The sequence below is a fragment of the Psammomys obesus genome, unplaced genomic scaffold, assembly GCF_907164565.1.
Source record: "Psammomys obesus unplaced genomic scaffold, mPsaObe1.curated_primary_1811, whole genome shotgun sequence".
Classification (NCBI taxonomy): Eukaryota; Metazoa; Chordata; class Mammalia; order Rodentia; family Muridae; genus Psammomys; species Psammomys obesus.
Window position 1 is genome coordinate 8,733,583 of NW_026585691.1, and position 17,731 is coordinate 8,751,313.

At 38.3% G+C, this 17,731-nt stretch overlaps 1 protein-coding gene across 12 annotated transcripts in view; it reads right to left on the bottom strand.

The window, feature by feature from the left end:
• Positions 1-17,731, bottom strand: part of Tcf12 (transcription factor 12) — a 270,906-nt gene that overhangs the window by 13,025 nt on the left and 240,150 nt on the right. For 6 of the 12 annotated variants that reach the window (XM_055598210.1, XM_055598188.1, XM_055598237.1 and 3 more), the window contains 3 exons: positions 12,241-12,314; positions 11,218-11,289; positions 10,296-10,502 (listed from right to left, as the gene is read on the bottom strand). In XM_055598210.1, the coding sequence (XP_055454185.1) occupies positions 10,296-10,502; positions 11,218-11,289; positions 12,241-12,314 (353 nt within the window). The remainder of the gene's footprint in view (positions 1-10,295; positions 10,503-11,217; positions 11,290-12,240; positions 12,315-17,731) is intronic. The other 6 variants (XM_055598228.1, XM_055598220.1, XM_055598245.1 and 3 more) reach the window with 2 other exon arrangements.

Genomic DNA, 17,731 nt, shown 5'->3' on the forward strand with positions numbered 1-17,731 from the left:
TACTTGACAGTAGCAAAATATTTAAATACAAATGTTACTTAAAAAATAAGTTTCAAAATTTATATTCCATAGAGAGTTGTTAAGAAAAGCTGAAAAGGCTGCCGGTGAATGGCATTTTCTAGCTACTAGACCAGAGAGCTTCAAATGAACTACTAGAGATAAGGCACTCTATAAGGGACAGCGTCAGAGAGCCCACAGACCTGAAAACCTGCTCTGCATACCTGTTCCTGTGTCGAGTAAAATACCACATGGGGAAGGTACTAATGGTTCATCTAACTGGACCTCCCCACATACACAGCAGCTTATTTCTCCTCCCTCTCACCTATAATGCAAGCCTAAAGCACAATAACACCAACCATTAGGTACTGGACTATTTTTAAGAGAAACATGTTACAAATAAAGCTTTCTATTAGAACAGTAGCAGACTTGTCACATAGAATAATAAGCTTTAAATTAAATAGTTTACAGGAGAACTACTGTTTTTTGGTAGTTCTTTCAGCCTTAACAAGTTATTAAACATGCAATACCTCAAGTAATAAATATAGCTTTTATCTTTTATGACTGGATTTTACTCTAACATGTATAAATATCCTCATGAGGGTTTATCTTTTGTTTAAATCCTGTGCGTTAAATAAAAGGACCCAAAGCAGAGTTTCAGGATACTGGGTCATTTGGCAGTGGGTCTGATTAGAATGTATCAAGCGCTCACCACACTTTTAAAGGAATACTTGTCTTTTATCCTTATTCATCTTTAATGTACTCCATTGCTACTTTCAAAGTTATCTGAGGATTAATCACTCACAAGAATTACTCTTTCATTGTTCCCTTTGAATATCCAAGACTGTACCACCCTCACACCTTAACTATGTAAATTTCATCATGTATTAGAATTGTACCTTAAAGCAGGGAGGGACCTCAAACATGATGGCAGACTTTCAACCTCTTCCCACCTTTGAAAAATTTCAACTTTAGGTTCCTTGTCCCCATTAAAGACTCTAGAAAAACTTGAAGAATTTAGTCTAACAGTCAGTGAAGAAAGAAGACTGAAGGAGAAACTGCACTGTGTCATGAGACTCTGTTATTAATGACATCCTGGTCAAGTGTGTCCTTAACACTCACTAGTGCCTTCTTCCTACTGCCTACTGAGTGGCCTAAGAGGAAATGAGGGTCACTGGAAATCCTACTCTAGGGGCTGGGGAAATGGGATCAGGGTTGAAGTTCTTGCCACACAAACCAGAGGACACAGGTATTCAGATCCCCAGCACCCATGTTAAGGTCGGGTAGTATGACAGTAGCTTGGAATCTCAGTGCAGGAAAGACAGAGGCAGAAGGTCCCCAGAGCACAATGGCTAGCTAGAGGAGCTGAATCTCTGGGTTCAAGTGACAGACCCTGCCTCAACATATAAGAGTGGGGAGCCACGGGGAAGACACCAGATGTTAACCTCTGGCCTACACACACACACAATTCCATTTTACAAAAAGATAACAGGATATACAATATACAATATGCTAATTTGAAGCATAGGCCTATTTTAAAGATGAAATAACATAGAGAAACTTTGGCTTAGGAAATCTCTGTGAGATAAAGCAGAAGCTGAACTTTCTGTAAGTTTGTGCACTTAAAACTTCTCAGGACTTTGGTTATAGATACTAATTCTGTTTTTAGCTAATATTCTGAATTACCACAAAAACAAAGGGAATGACTTTAAAAACTTCAAAATATACAAATATTAACTGTGCACTACACAAGAGGAACCCAGGATGAACAGTAATCCTGTTCGGGGACAATGCCATCTGCTGAACTCCCATTTCATCTTACTTCAATAGCACCATTAAAACAAAACAAAACACTTTCTGTACCTTAAATAAAGAGTATTGTATTGACCCTCTTCCTGACAAAAGGCTCTGCAGCAAAGGGTCATTACCATTTCCTTAAGGAAGATAAAGAAGGCTGCCTTATTTTGGAATATAAATGTTAGCAAGTATTTTTGCCTCAATGTAACAGTCCAAAGTTATTTTCTTACAGGAACTCTCATTACTGGCCTCCAAAAAGTTTTTCAATTGGCGTATGTAATAAATATATAAATCTTTTAAAAAACGGTCTCAGACTAGCAGGAAACTTGAAGTCCGGGGTTTCCCATGTTAATGCAGCCAGCAGAAACTTTTTCTTTGTAACTTGATTCCCTTTGCAAATGGCCCTCATATATTTTCTAAAGAATTTGACTTCCACAGCTTTACTAGTTCTCTTTAACCCTTGCCCACCCTGGCTCTCATACCCTTCCTTTAATCTCTGGCTCCACAATGACATGGTGTCTACATGAACAACAGGTGTATAAACAGTTCTTTGTCTGCGCCCCGCCTGTGGGCCAGCCAGATAGGACTATTTTAATTGTTCATCTCGTTAGCATACAGCTGACAGGCTGCTACCACTGGGAGAGGAATAGGGAAGGAAAACCCGGAGGCTTGCGATGCTCTAAACTTCGATTCTTATTAGAACCTCATTTCAGAATAAAAGGTCCAACCCACTAAATAACTTAGTCCTGCACACCGAACCTTCACAATCTGTGTACAGCTTGACTTCTGTAGAATAACCTACAAGGACTTCTTTTCATTTAATTTGGCCAATGATTTTGGTGCTCATAATAGAAAAATAGGAAAATGTTAAATCTATTAATATAATTAGAGAACAGAATTCAAACTTCTCAGTATGATGTTCTCTGATTCTGAATTCTGTTTTAATAACTTGTTCATTTGTACTACTTGCTGAGTATTACTGTTTTAATTTAACAATTATTAATATATAGACTGATTAAATGATTTTATACACTATCTAAAATATTCTGTTGGTTTAATCCATTTATTTCTTTTTTTAAAGATTTTTTAAAAAATTTATCTATACAGTGTTCTGCCTGCATGTATGCCTGCATGCCAGAAGAAGGCAACAGATCTAACTATAGATGGTTTTGAGCCACCATGTAGTTGTTGGGAATTGAATTCAGAACCTTTGAAAGAAGAGCTCTCAACATCTGAGCCATCTCTCCAGCCCTCCCCATTTGTTTTCTTTTTCCCTAAGTGTATAACCTCTATTTATTTTCAGAAAATTTAAAAACACTATCTAAACCCTTAAAAATCATTGAAATGTGAATTTTAGAAGTGAAAAATGGCCTGAAACAGCATGAATAATTCTTTTATTCAGTTGAAACCTAGACATATAACTCCTATAGTATGGAAAAACATATTAGAATTAACTCCTGCCCAAGGAGAAAATAAGAATATTTAAAGTTAGGGGGGCTGACAAAATTGCTTACTTGGCTTTGCAAATGTGAGGACCTGAAGTTAGATGCCCAGAACCCACCCTAGGTTGTGGTTGTACTGTTCGAAAGCAAGGACAGAAGGACACCTAGCGTGGCTTATGTGGTGAAGTTTCACGGTAATGAGAGACCCCTCTCAAACAAAGGCACAGTCAATTAAGAACGCCAGCATGGTGGCATACACCTTCAACTTCAGCACTTGGGAGGCAGAGACAGGTGAATCTCTGAGTTTGAGGCCAGCTTGGTCTATAGAGTGAGTTCTAGGACAACCCAGGGCTACACAGAGAAAACCAAAAAACTAACTAACTGACTGACTAACTGACACCCAAGGTTGTCCTTTGACCCATACATATATATACACACATACATATATATGTGCATATATATACACGCATATGTACATATACATGAATGCGCAAATATGTCCTTCCAACTTGCTCCACATAAAGATTTCAATTTTATTTTAGTTAAATGAAAAAAGGCTAAGAAAACTCTGAATAAACTATTATTCCATTTCTTTAACACCAAAACCCTAAAGCAATACCAAAAGTTAATTAAGAAAACTGTCTGTACTGAATTTCCATAGGTCTTGTAACAATGAAAGTTAAGAGACCTGGAGAGAATCTCATTTCTATAGCATCAAAAAGACCTTTTAAGAATCTTTTACAATGTTGCTTATTACCATACAGCACAGTACACATGTGGAGTTGGAGGACAACTTTGTGAAGCTGTTTCTCTCATTTTCATGTGGATTCAGGGAACTGAACTCGGGTCTTCAGGCTTTTGCTGGCTGGTGACAATGTCTGGGCACCTCGCTATCTCAGTTAACTTTTCAGGACTGGAGTTAAGCGTTGTTGGAAAACAATGACACAATCTCACCTGGCATGTCTGCAGCTGACTGTACTGTCTGACAGACATGTTCTTGAGGACAAAGGTACTTACAGGGTACCACCTCATTGGGCATGGGTGTTTATATGCACAGCTCTAAACAGCAGCCTCACCCCGCTGAGGCGCTTGTATCATGCCCAAATAAAATTGGTAATTCCAGTCTTTTTTCTTTGTTTTTAAAGTTTTTGCTTAGCTTCTTCTTGTTAGTGGTTTATTCCTAGATTAAATAAATGAAAGTAAAACTAAAACTAAATTCTGATATTTCAATAGTTCTAAACACTATTTTAACATTGAAATCTCAATCTTACTAATATGCCTAGAAGAGACGCATGTTTTATATTTGATTTAGGCAGGTATGGAGAAATAAAAATACATAAATGGGAAGTCAGTAAATTAAGCAAATGAAAATAACCATTTCATCTAAAATTAAAAGCAAACATTTAAAAGATGTCTGGGAGCTACCCCAATTATTTAAACAAGAGGGATCCTTTAGTCCCAGCTCTTTTCTGATACAATTTATCTCTCTCTAGTAATTTAATTTTATGTTCATTACATAGCTAAAATATATTAAAAGCCCTTTGTGACTTAAACCTCTTTAATTCTAAATTGTGATGCTGGTCAAGCACTCGCAGCTGAAACAAACAAACAAACAACAAACAAACAAACAAACAAGAAGTCTATTAATACTGACTCCTATTCACTTATTTTGGCAAATGACAGTTTTCTTACAACCTTGGTATAAAATAAATATTTCTTTTTCTGAAACAATTGAAAAAAGACAATTATTGCACCTGTAAGACAGTAAAGTGGATAGTCTACAAACCACAGGCAATTAATGACATAATCCTGTAACTAAAAATAATGCACAGGGCTTGGAGTGCAGTTCAGTAGTACACTTGACTAGTGTGAAAGGCACTGGGTTCTATTCCCAAAACTGGGGGGGGGAGGGGTAAGTATTCTTAATAGCAGAACTGTTTTCCTGACAAAACCCAGCAGTTTAGTATAACTATGCATACAGACTTTATACTAATGGTAATCTTGCTCACTGATCTATTTGCTGGGAAGGCACCAGAGATGAGCTACTGTTAATACTTGAAAATGTATACTCTCTCTGTGATATAAACTGGTCCCCTTACTCCTACCTCCACGCCATGCTCTGCTAAGTTGTTTTCATTTATGTCATCAACTTCTTTTCTTCCATTTCAGACATCTTGGCTCATCTTAAAACTCCCAAAGTAGTTATTGTGGCAGTACACATCTTTAATTCTTGGGAGGTAGAGGTAGGCTCTCTAGTTCAAGGCCAGTGCTAGCCCAGTCTACATAGTAAAATTCTAGGCGACAACTGATACACAGTTGTCTCAGGAAAAAAAAAAAAAATCCAAGAAAAAGGAAAACAAACAAGAACAAAAACAAGTCCCAAAGCCCAAAATGAAACCATGCCAATCCCCATTTTATGTACTGATAAGTCAATTTATGATTAAAGCAACTGACAAAGTAGGCCTGTGGATAAATCTTGTCTTTTTTTAAATAAAGGAACCTACTTCTACAAATAAATACCAGAATTTCTCCTGACACATTGTCAAAGGCTGCTTTATTTTACATGTAAGCACTGAGTTGTTGTAGGGATGGAGGGGGAACTCAGTATTAGAGCGCTTTCCCATCAAGCATGCCCTAGATTCAATCCTTATTCTCACCACAAGTAGTGTGACAGAAATCATGCAGTATGCAAAGCTGAAGAAAGCTACTACTGTTCCTTCTCTTTCCGGTCACAGAAAACATAAGTTCAATCTTTTCCAAATGCTAGGAAAGAAAACAGTATCGTATTTAAGCCTACAGCAGGGATATTCATCTACAGTAATGTCCTTAGAATAAACCCACTACACAAACAAAATACTATTTGAGCTGGGCGCACTCGCCTGTAATCCCAGCACTCGGGAAGGCAGAGGCAGGCAGATCTCTTTGAGTTCAAGCCCAATCTGATCTACAATGTGAGTCCAGGACAGCCAAGGCTACACAGAAAAACCCTGTCTCAAAAAATAAAAACGAAAAAAAAAAAATCCTATTTGAATGTTCTGGTTAGTTTTTGAAAATATGTGTCTATCAGAATAATTTTACTCTATAAGTTATAAATGGAGTGATGACAATGAAACTTTTTAAAGAAAGATTATCTTATAAATCCTACAATAAACTAATTGCTTCAGTGGTCATTTTATAAGCAACTATTTTCAGAGGCCAAATACAAATATTAACTAACTTTAAAGAAAGAAAAAGCATGGGACTGGAGAGATGGCTCAGCGGTTAAGAGCACTGATTTATTTCTGAGGACCTGAGTTTAATTCCCAGTACCCACGTGGCAGCTCACAACTGCTTGTATCTCCAAGATCTGACACCCTCACACAGACATACATGCAAGCAAAATACCAATGCACATAAAATAAAAAAATTATAAATTTAAAAAAGAAAAGGTATGGAGAGTAGTTTTAGAATATAAAACCAGCTTTCTTTTCACAATCAGTTAGAATATATGGTCAGAGGTTATATATAAGCAGGGGTTTTAGGTCCTCTCCATGAATGGTCCTTGGTTGGGGTATCAGTCTCTGCAGGGGTCCCAGGGCCCAGTGTTTTTGGCTTTGTTGCTCTCCTTGTGGAGCTCCTGTCTTTCTATCTCCCCCTTATTCCATAAAACTCCATGCACTCTGTCCAAAGTTTGGCTATGAGTCTCAGCCTCTGCTTTGATACCTCGATCAGTAGAGTCTTTCAGAGGCCATCTGTGGTAGGCTCCTGTCCTGTTTCCTGTCTTCTCCTGCTTCCAATGTCTATCCTGTTTGCCCTTCTGAATGAGGACTGAGCATCTTCCCTAGGTTCTTCCTTGTTGTTTAGCTTCTTTAGGAGTACAGATTTTAATATGTTTATCCTATATTATATGTCTAATAACCACTTAGGAGTGAGTATATACCATGTGTCTTTCTGCTTCTGGGTTACCTACTCAAGACGATCTTTTCTAGTTCCCACTATTTGCCTGCAAATTTCATGATTTCTTTGTTTTTAATAGCTGAGTAGTATTCCACTGTGTAAATGTACCACAACTTCTGTATCCATTCCTCAGTTTAGGGACACCTAGGTTGTTTCCAGATTCTGGCTTTTAGAAATAGAGCTGCTACGAACATGGTTAACAAATGTCCTTGTTGCATAGTTGAGCTTATTTCCGATATATGCCTAGGAGTGGTACAGCTGGATCTTGAGGTAGCACTATTCCTAATTTTCTGAGAAAGTGCCAGGTTGATTTCCAAAGTGGTTGTACAAGGTTACATTCCCACCAGTAACGGAGGATTCCCCTTTCTCCACATCAGTGTTCACTTGAGTTTTTGATCTTAGCCATTCTGATGGGTGTAAGGTGAAATCCTGAGTAGGGGGATTTCATGACAGCCCCTGTCTCTGACATGAACTCAGTGGCAAGTTCTCTGATCACCTCTCCCTGGGGGGTGCAGCCTTGCCAGGCTACAGAGGAAGACAATGCAGTCAGTTCTGATGAGACCTGATAGGCTAGGGTCAGAGAGAAGGGGAGGAGAATCTTCCCTATCAGTGGATTAGCGAAAGGGTATGGGGGAGAAAACGAAGGGAGTGTGGGATTGGGAGGAGACCGGGGGAGAGGGATACAGCCAGGATACAAAGTGAATAAATAATAATAAATAATAATATTTATTTTATTTTATTATTCATTACAATTTATACAAAATGAAGAAATTGTAATAAATAATAATTAAAATTAAAAAATAACATGGTCATGAAGGACAATAAAAAGTGATTCTTAAAGCTGAATGAAACTGACACAAAAATGTGTCCCCTAAATCATACATCCTGTGAGAACAAGAGTGGTAAGGAGGGAGCACATGAGTAAGTCTGTGTCTTATCTATCTAGTCCACCCTTTGGTCTTACCTCAGACCTACAGCTAAAAGTTGATGGTGGGAGGATGAGAGCTGAACACTGACTCACTTACAGACAGATACCTTCTGTGTAGATGCCTGGTAGCAATATGTGCTCTCTACAATTAAAATACTACTGACTACATACGGCTAAGGTGGAGGAAGTAGACACCATGTGGCAATTTATTTATCAGTCCTGTGCCCTCTAAAGACAGTGAGAACTGACAAGATCTTGATACACACTAAGCAAGTTTGGGCTTAACTGCCATGGCCTGGATGCCGCTCTCATAGAGCCAGATCCATACTATTCTGTTGAAGATCCCTCTTTGTAGAACACTATGAGGCTTTTCTTCATCAGAGTATCTCTGCATTGGGAGGCAGATACAGGCAGACCTTTGTGAGTTCAAGGCCAGCAAGGGCTACAAATTGAGTGACTTAGTAAGAGCAAAAAGTGAAAAAATGCTTACTTTTTGCTATTACTAAAGGAGGAGAGGACTGCAAATTACAAATGCTGTTACTAAGACCAACCTAAGATTCAAGAATATTTTCAAGTCATTCTATAACATATAAGCAACTTATTAATAATCTGGTTTTCAATAGTTATAGCTGTAAAATGCCATGTTACTGGTTTTTATTACACCACTAAAACTTCTTTTTGAGACAAGTTCTCTCTATGTAGCAGTAGCTGGCCTTGAACTCAGAGATCCACCTGCCTCTACCTCTCAAGTGCTCGGATTAAAGGCACATGCTACCAAGCTTGGCTCCACTAAAATTTTTCTAATAGTTATAGCAATGACATTTCATATCTGATTTAGTAATTCACAAATGTTTTTATATTAGTTTATCAGCAAAAATGAATTTGGAAGGTGGTTAAAAATTCAAGATTTCCTGACATTCAAAAACAACCAACCAATCAAAATCCAAAACAAAACAGAAAACAACATCCTTAACTGCTAAGGCAAGAAGTGAAAATACTGAGATTAGAAACCAGGCAGCTGTTTGCCGCTTTTTGTAAAGGCAGGAAAGGAATGTATGTGGCAGTAAGAGATACAAATGCAGAGACCTAGAACAACCCTACTTTACAGAAATTACGCCCTCAGCACTGGGGCACCTAACTGCTGTGGTGATAGGCAAGTTTTAGCCTTGATTACATAGCTCAAAATCTTTTTCACAGGAAAATACTTTGCAGCAGGCAGTGACCTTTAAAAACCATGCAATAAGTATACAAAACACATGGCCTCAATTACACAACAGGTTCAAAATCAATCTTTAAAAGACACTTTGGAAAAAAAATAATGCAAGACATTCAACACAGTTTTTGATGTACATGAGCTTTAGAAGTCTATTCTTTTTCTTTACTAAGGAATTATTATGTTTTTAAAAGATGGATTAAATTATTTTATTTTCAAAGGCAATTAATCTAAAATAGTTTCCTTTCTTTGTTACCTAACCATCATTGTAGCTGCTCCCTTAGCCCATTTTTTTCCCCTTGATTTGGGAAAGTCTAAATTTGGATCTGTACAAATTAAGTTTCACTTTAAAAATTTTTGCTGTTGAAGGCTAATTCTAGATTGTAACAAACAACTTTTCTAGTCCAGAAAAGTTTCTGAATTAGGAAACTTTCTTTCTAGACTAGGATACGTTTCTAAACTGTGGTACTGAAGACTGAGCCCTAGGGCCTCATAAACACTTAAGAAGTGCTCTACCCTTGATCATAGCTCCAGCTTTCTTTTTACTGTGAAACAGGGTCTCACTAAGTTCCCCATGCTGGCCTTGAACTTGCTCTTTTCTTGGTGGCCAGTGACACTGGTCCCAGCTAGACTAGGGCCTTTAAAACTCAGTTTTGCTTTACAGACCATGCTATTCATCCTTCCTATTCACTATCTAAGGCAAACAATGTCATTCTAATGAATATGTAGCTGGAAAAAAAGAACAGGCTGAAGCTAATGGATCTCTAGAGAAAGTTTCTTCATTTTATATGTGACCATAGCAGACTCTGACAGTCTAAAAGATAGCCAATGGCTCCACTGAAGACAATAAAAGAAAGTTTGAAAGCTCCTTTTAACTTTCCATTCAAGAAGAGAGATTCCCCCTCCACCTCTTTTCTCAAAACAAACAAACAAACAACAAAACAGGATAGGGATTATTGCACATATGATGAGCAAAATTTACCATTGAAGCTGATCGACTGTTTGTAACAAGGCCCGATCCTCCATAGTTTGAATTGAGGTTTCCAATTGGCGCATTATGGGATGGTCCCAATAAACTGTGTATATCACTGTGGCTAGTAGGCAGACTGGTAGAAGGTCCAACTGCATGGTTCCGCAGCACATGGATAGCATCATCCAGCCTGTCTAAACGGTCCTCCATTCGAGACTGCTGTAAAGATTGAAAACAACATGGGGGAGGGGAGGAGTTACTGCTGGTATCTCTTCGATTTACTAAGCTGCTACATAGCTCCTATGCAGGGATATATGGAGGGCAGCAAGTGCAATGCAATATCAACTAGTTTCAAAACCAACTACCTGCACTTCAAATCATCAACAAAAAAGGCAGCTCTCTTCACACTATGATGAATTTTCAAAGCTGTGGATATAAGCTTTATAAAAGGAATTTAGCATTAGGTTATTTCTTTTAGCATCTATAATAAATGAAGGCTACAATGTCAATTACAGCTGATGAAAAGGGAGAAACTATTTTAGGGTCTGTGAAAAATGTCAATTTGGGGAAAGGCACTCAAATCCATTTAGTTTAAGTTTTAGGTGAGTAGAACACACCTATCTTCAATGGTATACACATACAGATAAGCTCTTTAACAAAACTGAAGCAAAGACATCCACTGCCCATGGGTCACACATGCCTTAAACACAAACACATCAGAATTCTGAAAACCAAAAGCACATGCTGGTAGCGATCTCAAAGGAAGTCATTCTCAACAGACAAAAGTCTAATGCACACTGCTACAAGAGCCGCGGTGCTCACTGTTTGATTTTTGAAAGACGCTGGAGTCTGTACAGCTTGATAATATTAAACGGATAATACGTATAAGTAATTTAAACACACACAAAAAGGCACCATCTAAATGAAATAGTACCTCACAGACATCCTTTAAGAAGGACATTGCATCTTGCAAATGCTCGTGAAGTTGCTGCTCAACTCGATTTTTCTGGCAAAGTCAAGACAGAACAGGAGGCAAAGCACAGGTTAAGATTAACTCCGAGAGACGAGGAAACAGCTGATGTGCTTGTTGTTACCTGTTAGTAAAGTTAATGTGCAGATCTGCAAGATCTACTTGTATTAAGTTCTGAGAAGGCTGGGATTTAACAGGGACTCACAAGGTTAGCATCTAAACAGCACACACTGCTTTGGGTTGCTTGCAAAATATTCGAGAAGACAAACTTTCCCTCAACTTAAAATACTTTGTTAGGCACAGAAAAAGAGTATTTCTGTTTGGAACCTAGAACTTCTGAATGATGTGACTTAGAATCTCACCAGAACACATTCATTTTTTACTTTTATCATACTTTGTAATTCTGGGTTACAAATGTAAGCACACCAAAGCAACAGTAGTGGACATTCTGCCACAAATTCTTCACCTTGGAGTACTAGTACGAAGAAGGCTTCTCCATTGTCCTATTTGTCTGGCTTGTGTGATTTGTATATTTTTAGTATAAGAAAATACCAGAATTCTATAATAATTGACATTAATGTAAAAGTCTAATATAATTATAATAAACATGATTTTGGATCAATGGATTTGATTTCTTAAGTGTCCTTTTCTTGGTAAATTTTCTCTTACATATAAATATTGACAATATTCAAAAATTAAGTCTTGTATTTTTCAAAGAAACAAAAATCCTTCAGTATTCTTTTAATTCCAATTGTCTGGATAAGTTTAATGTCCCAAAAAACGATAGAATAAGGACACACAAAATGCCTATTGTCTACTAAATCAGGTACTTTGTTAGCAAAGAATTCGTGTGTAATGCTATCCTACTGTTTCCTCACTGTCACGTAGGATTTAGTAGTAACAGCAAAACCACTACCAACAAAATTTCCCTCTGAACTATAAAGCAAATTTGTTTAACACCTGTAAAGAATAGTGGAAGGCTCTTACCAGGGAGTGAAGTGAATTTTCATAGCTTGGGGATGAAGGAGCTTGCCCTCCAGCTCTGGGCCACTGACTAGTACCTGTTAAACCAAAAAGCATCCATATGTATGAATTAACTCAGTGTTTTGGTAATGTTAAGAGAAGGGTAAAGGCACTCAATAATCATAAACAAATAATGAAAATCTTGTTTACTCTTCAGCATACTATTAGCAACTTAAAAGCACAAACACTGGAAAACTTTTTCATTATTAATATACCAATTTAGCAAGTTGAGTAAACAGGAAAAAATCCTATAAAGCATAGTTTTATGTTTGTATACTCCTTAGACTTTGTCTACACTCACATACATCTTTGAAAACGTACATCCTTTTAAAGTGTTCGCTTCCCCCCATGGCTTTACAGTTTTTGATAATGCTATTGGTGATGACATTAATATTTGTATATTTCTCTGTACCATAATTTGCTTAAGGACCGACATCTCATCACTGGCATTTTTTTCTTTTTCTTTGAGATGGGATCTCACTATGTAGCCTTGGGTGTCCTGAAACTCACAACCTCGATCCGCCTGCCTCTACTTCCCAAGTGCTGGGATTACAGGTGTGTGTCAGCACATCCTTGCTGGGTCTGACTGAGTAGCAGCTGCTGTGATTGCTGCTACAACATCCCTGACTCTTTCCTCGGAGAGCACATTTCCAAGCGAAGCAGTATTGCTTAGGTTAAAGAGTGTGCACATGTTCACGTGCGTCTTTGGACAAGGCACGGGTGGCGCAGTTTTAAAGGCCAACAGGCACCGGGTACACCAGCTGAAAAAGTTGTGAAGTGCGGAATCGATCACAATCTAAAGACCCTAAATTACTGAAACAAAAAATAATTTCAATCATTTTGTTCCAATACTCCTCCAACCCTTTATGTGATCAGCCTGAGACAGGAGCCAGATCATCATATAAGGTGTTCTGAATGTTTAAAGACGGCACAGTCAGTAGGCACACAAACACTTTGCAAGCAGACAGTGTTTGTGGCTCCTCATGAGCTTAGTGTTGAGGATGCAGAGGGATGAACTGCATCAGTCACATGAGAAAGAAATCTGCACTTAGAAGATCGCATGTTTATGTTGGGGACTGAACCCAGGGTCTCATACACGTTAGGAAAATGTTCCATTATTCATTAACTATATTCCCCAGCTATTTTTGAATAGTGATATAAACAAACCAAGCAAAGATCTACCCCTAAAGTATAATCCATTTAACTGTATATATAAAAAGACACACACTTAACTTCATTACTGTTGTTATTGTTATGATTGGGCTAGCCACTGATACAACACAAGGTTAAAGTAGAGCATCAGCAGGGCGAAATCAGTGAATCTCAAAGTTTCAGAATCAGGATCATACAAATTCTGAGCTCCACTTCATGGATAAAGGTCCTATAACTACACTAGAATGCTTGCCTAGAATGTGCAAATCCTTGGGTTTGATTCCTAGTATGAGGTACACACAAAAACAAAACAAAAAACCAGTTTTATCTTAATCTGCCTTATTTATAAAGATGATCTTAAGAGATATGAAAGTATGTTACCAAGCTAAATGTCTTTCTGGTTAATGGAACATTAATCCCACCTTTCTGTGTATAGATTAATAATGTAATAATAATAAAAAAGCAGGGTAAATATATCAAAATCATGGCAGTCTGGGAGCACTGGTGGCTTGTCAGCTATGGATGAGAGCTCTGAGGGGGGTGGGAATCCGATGCTAGACACAGACCATAATGCTAGCTAGCATGCATCTGATACTAGATAGAGCTGTAGCTTCATCTCTTAGTAAATAAAATATACAGGTTAAAATTTGAATCATACTGGTGCCTCTAGCATGTAATCACCAACTGTTGCATATGGGAGAATAGAGAAAATGAATAGTTCAAAGGCTGAAAGTCTCCCCCCCCCAGTGCGTCACTTGATGTTTGGTGTGGACAAGTCTACAAGAAGAGCATTTTAACTGTCATGTGGTTGTTTGTTTACTAACTAGCTACTCTAAAATGTAGATCTTAGTTTAGAAGGATTATTGCAAATTTACTTATTAAAATGTATCCAACATTTTAAGGAAATAAGCTAGGCAGTGTCTAGGGTCATAGCTGAATTATTTCTGAAAAGACTCTGGTCACATCTAAATTTATGCAGTGTTTCTGATTGTCTCTTATTCTGACCAGGGCTTAGGGATTACTTCACCCAGTAGAACTGGTTCATAAACTAAGAGAATGTGTACTCCCTCCTCTATAGCTAAGGACACTTCTAGGCTTTAGTTCATTTATTAGTTCTCTCTTGTTTCTGAGACACTGTTTTACTATGTACCCTTGGGTGGCTTGGAACTTGCTATGTAGACCAGGTGGTCATCAAACTATCTTAGAGATCCACCTTCCTCTGTCTCCCTAATGCTGGGATTAAAGGTGTGTACAATGCTTGGCTCCCAGTTACTTCTCTTACTCTAAGTCCTCAGGACTTTCTCTTTGTAACCTCACCCTAAACTCAAGCCTTCATGGGCTTCCACTATGTCCCCCTGGAATCCTAATACAGTTTATCACAACACCCTCTCCACCCATGACTAGATGAAGAGGGCAGACACTTTCTCATACCCATATCTGTGCTGCGCTCTTCCCTTTATACCCACAAGAGCTACTCTCCTATTAAAATCCACTTCAAGAAAGCTGTACCTAACCTGATCACAACTCAGTGTCAATTTTGTGGTTTTATTTTCACTCTATTCCCTCAACTCAACTGGAAACTTGATGAAGTCAGGCAAGTGATTTAACACTGGACATGCTCACAGATGACATACATGAATGTTTTGATTAAACGAACATAAACCCAGACTCAACTTTTAATGTGAGGTTCTAAGGACTGCTAGCTGGTCCTAACATTACAGACATTTTCCATCTATATCCCAAATAAAGAGTGTTTTGCTTGTGTGATTCCCAAGCTCCCATACTGAACATATTCTCCTAACACAAATGTTGTACCACTTCCTAAACTGTAGTAGGCACACCCATTTCTCTTTCACCTTGTTGCCAAAGTCCTGAGTTTGTTCAAAGGGAGGAAGGGGTGATGAGCCTGTTTTGGCCTAATACTTTGAGAGAATAATTCCATCACAACTCTACGTAAATTGTAATACCTAAGATAATCATGTCAGCTCTATTTCAGATATAGGTAACTGAGGCAGGCCCAGTGTTGACCAATGAAACATGAGGTTAAGTCTTATAGGAGAAGGTTCTGGAAATATTTAAGAGACAAGAAAAAATGGTCTTTTTTTCTTTTACTGGATACTGTTTGTAGTGTCTCAAAGCTGTCAGAGAGGGATGTTAATGTTAAGGTTTACAGCTCACCTGTTATGGGGCTTCTTGTCCCTTAAGAACAAATGCTAACAGGCCTTTAAGCCCAGCCTTTAAGCCCAGCACTTGGGAGGCAGAGGCAGGCAGATCTCTAAGTTCAAGGTCATCTTGGTCTTCATAGAAAATTTCATGCCAGCCAAGGCTACATATGTAGTGACACTTTGTCTCAATGTGCCCCATACCCTAAGAACAAATGTTCTTTAATATTCAAGTTAGCAGCCACCAGAGCTTTTTTTCTTTTTATCCTAAGCTTCTTAATTTGTACAATGTTTTAGAAGCATCCTCACAAATGCTTGAGATAAAATGTATGCTCCTGGTTTGAAAGTTCTGGAGAAAAATGAGGTGGATTTATCCAAGAATGACAGCCATAAAGCTGCCTGTGGGGATCTGTTGCCTATGTATCTATCTTCCCAGATCCTGTGCTGACTCTCTTGCTCAGGTATAGGAACAGGTCTAACTGGGGACACCCACTCATTCCAAATAACAGATCAAGGCCACATAAGGCACAAAGCAATTTCCACAAACAGCTCTGGTTTGTTGTTTCCTTTTTCTTTGAACATTTACCACACAGTGCTTTTCCTGCCACCCTGTCTCTGCTTTTCCATGGTGAGGCATTCATGTATACAAGGTAAGTAGAGACAAGCACACTAGACAGAAACAGGAGAAACTTTTAAAAATATACTCTAATTTGTTGTTTCAGCAGCATTATGTGAAATGGTTCTTAAGAATGCTGAATTCAAAGCAGGCCCACTAATACTATACAATCAGCAGCCTACATTTTCATTAGTTACCTGAGCTAGAGGGAGAAGAGTATCATCCGCTAAACCTCACTTATCAAGGAAGGAGTGCTCAGACTTGACTTCTACCATTCTCAGTTTCCTTTCTGCCTTTTTAGCTCCAGGCTCCTGTCCCATGATTAGGGAGGACGGTAAAGGCAGACAAGTCAGATAACAACGTGCAAAAACAGGCAGTGGTAAAAATTATGGCGAGGATTTTGGTAAAGCAGTGCCAAGATAGCAAGCAGGGCCAAGTTACATCATTCTCCCTGTAACTTCAGCTCTGTTAAACAACAACTCTAAGTCAATGGGTCTTTCATCATATTGCTTATGTGTAACAGCTGCTTAACATTTACTAGACAGCTGAAGCCATGATGTCTGAAAAAGTGGCACAGCCTGCGACAAGCCAAGAACAGCTGCTGCAGCTCAACATGTCCATCCTGGAATGTGGCTGAGCAGAGAAAAGGGGCCAACACAAAGCACAGGTGACAGCACGAGCTGCGACTTAACCCAGCACAACACAAAAATGCTTCATGAAAACCACCACTGCACTAGACCTAACTGTGGCTAGCCTGGGAAACCAGAGCTGCTGCTGAGGCTGACTGGTTGCTGAGATGATGTGACAATTTCACTCTGTTGTCTAATAATGTCTCTTCTGCAAAACAAACAAATTTTTGTTTAGTAAGCCTCACCCCTGCAATTGTTGTTTAGAAAAATGGGTAGTTTTTAAATTATTGCTTGAAAAATATTTTCATATACTTTACTTAATCCTAGTAAGAAATTATCATTTATAATTACAGTAGCTCAACAAATTCATCCTATCTGGACAGTTCTAGAACTTGCCAATATTAATGTTAAAAACCAGGAGAAAGGGAAACCAAGTGAACCACGTGGGCAGCTCCACCAACACTGCTCATCCACAGCAGTCTTTTTCTCAGCAGAAAAACTATATAATCCCCTGAGAAGTTTTCAGATGAAAATGTGAAATAATGACTTGATTCTTCAAGTATTTTTTTCTTCTTCTTCCTCTGAGGCAGTGTTTCTCTTTGAAGCCCTGACTGTCCTAGAACTCGCTCTGTAGACCATGCCAGCGGTCTTACAGAGATCTTCCTGCCTCTGTCTCCTCAGTGGGATTAAAGGCGTGCACCACCACCACTCTGCTACAATTGTTATTGGAAACCACCACAGATTATTTAAGAACCTAGGAAGATATGAATAAATAATTCAAGACCAACAGTATTTTCTTCAAAATGAACTCCAGGGGCAGATTCTGATTAAATGTCTACCATCAAAAATTAGAATGATCATTTTCATAATTTAAATAGGATTTTATTAAAATTTTG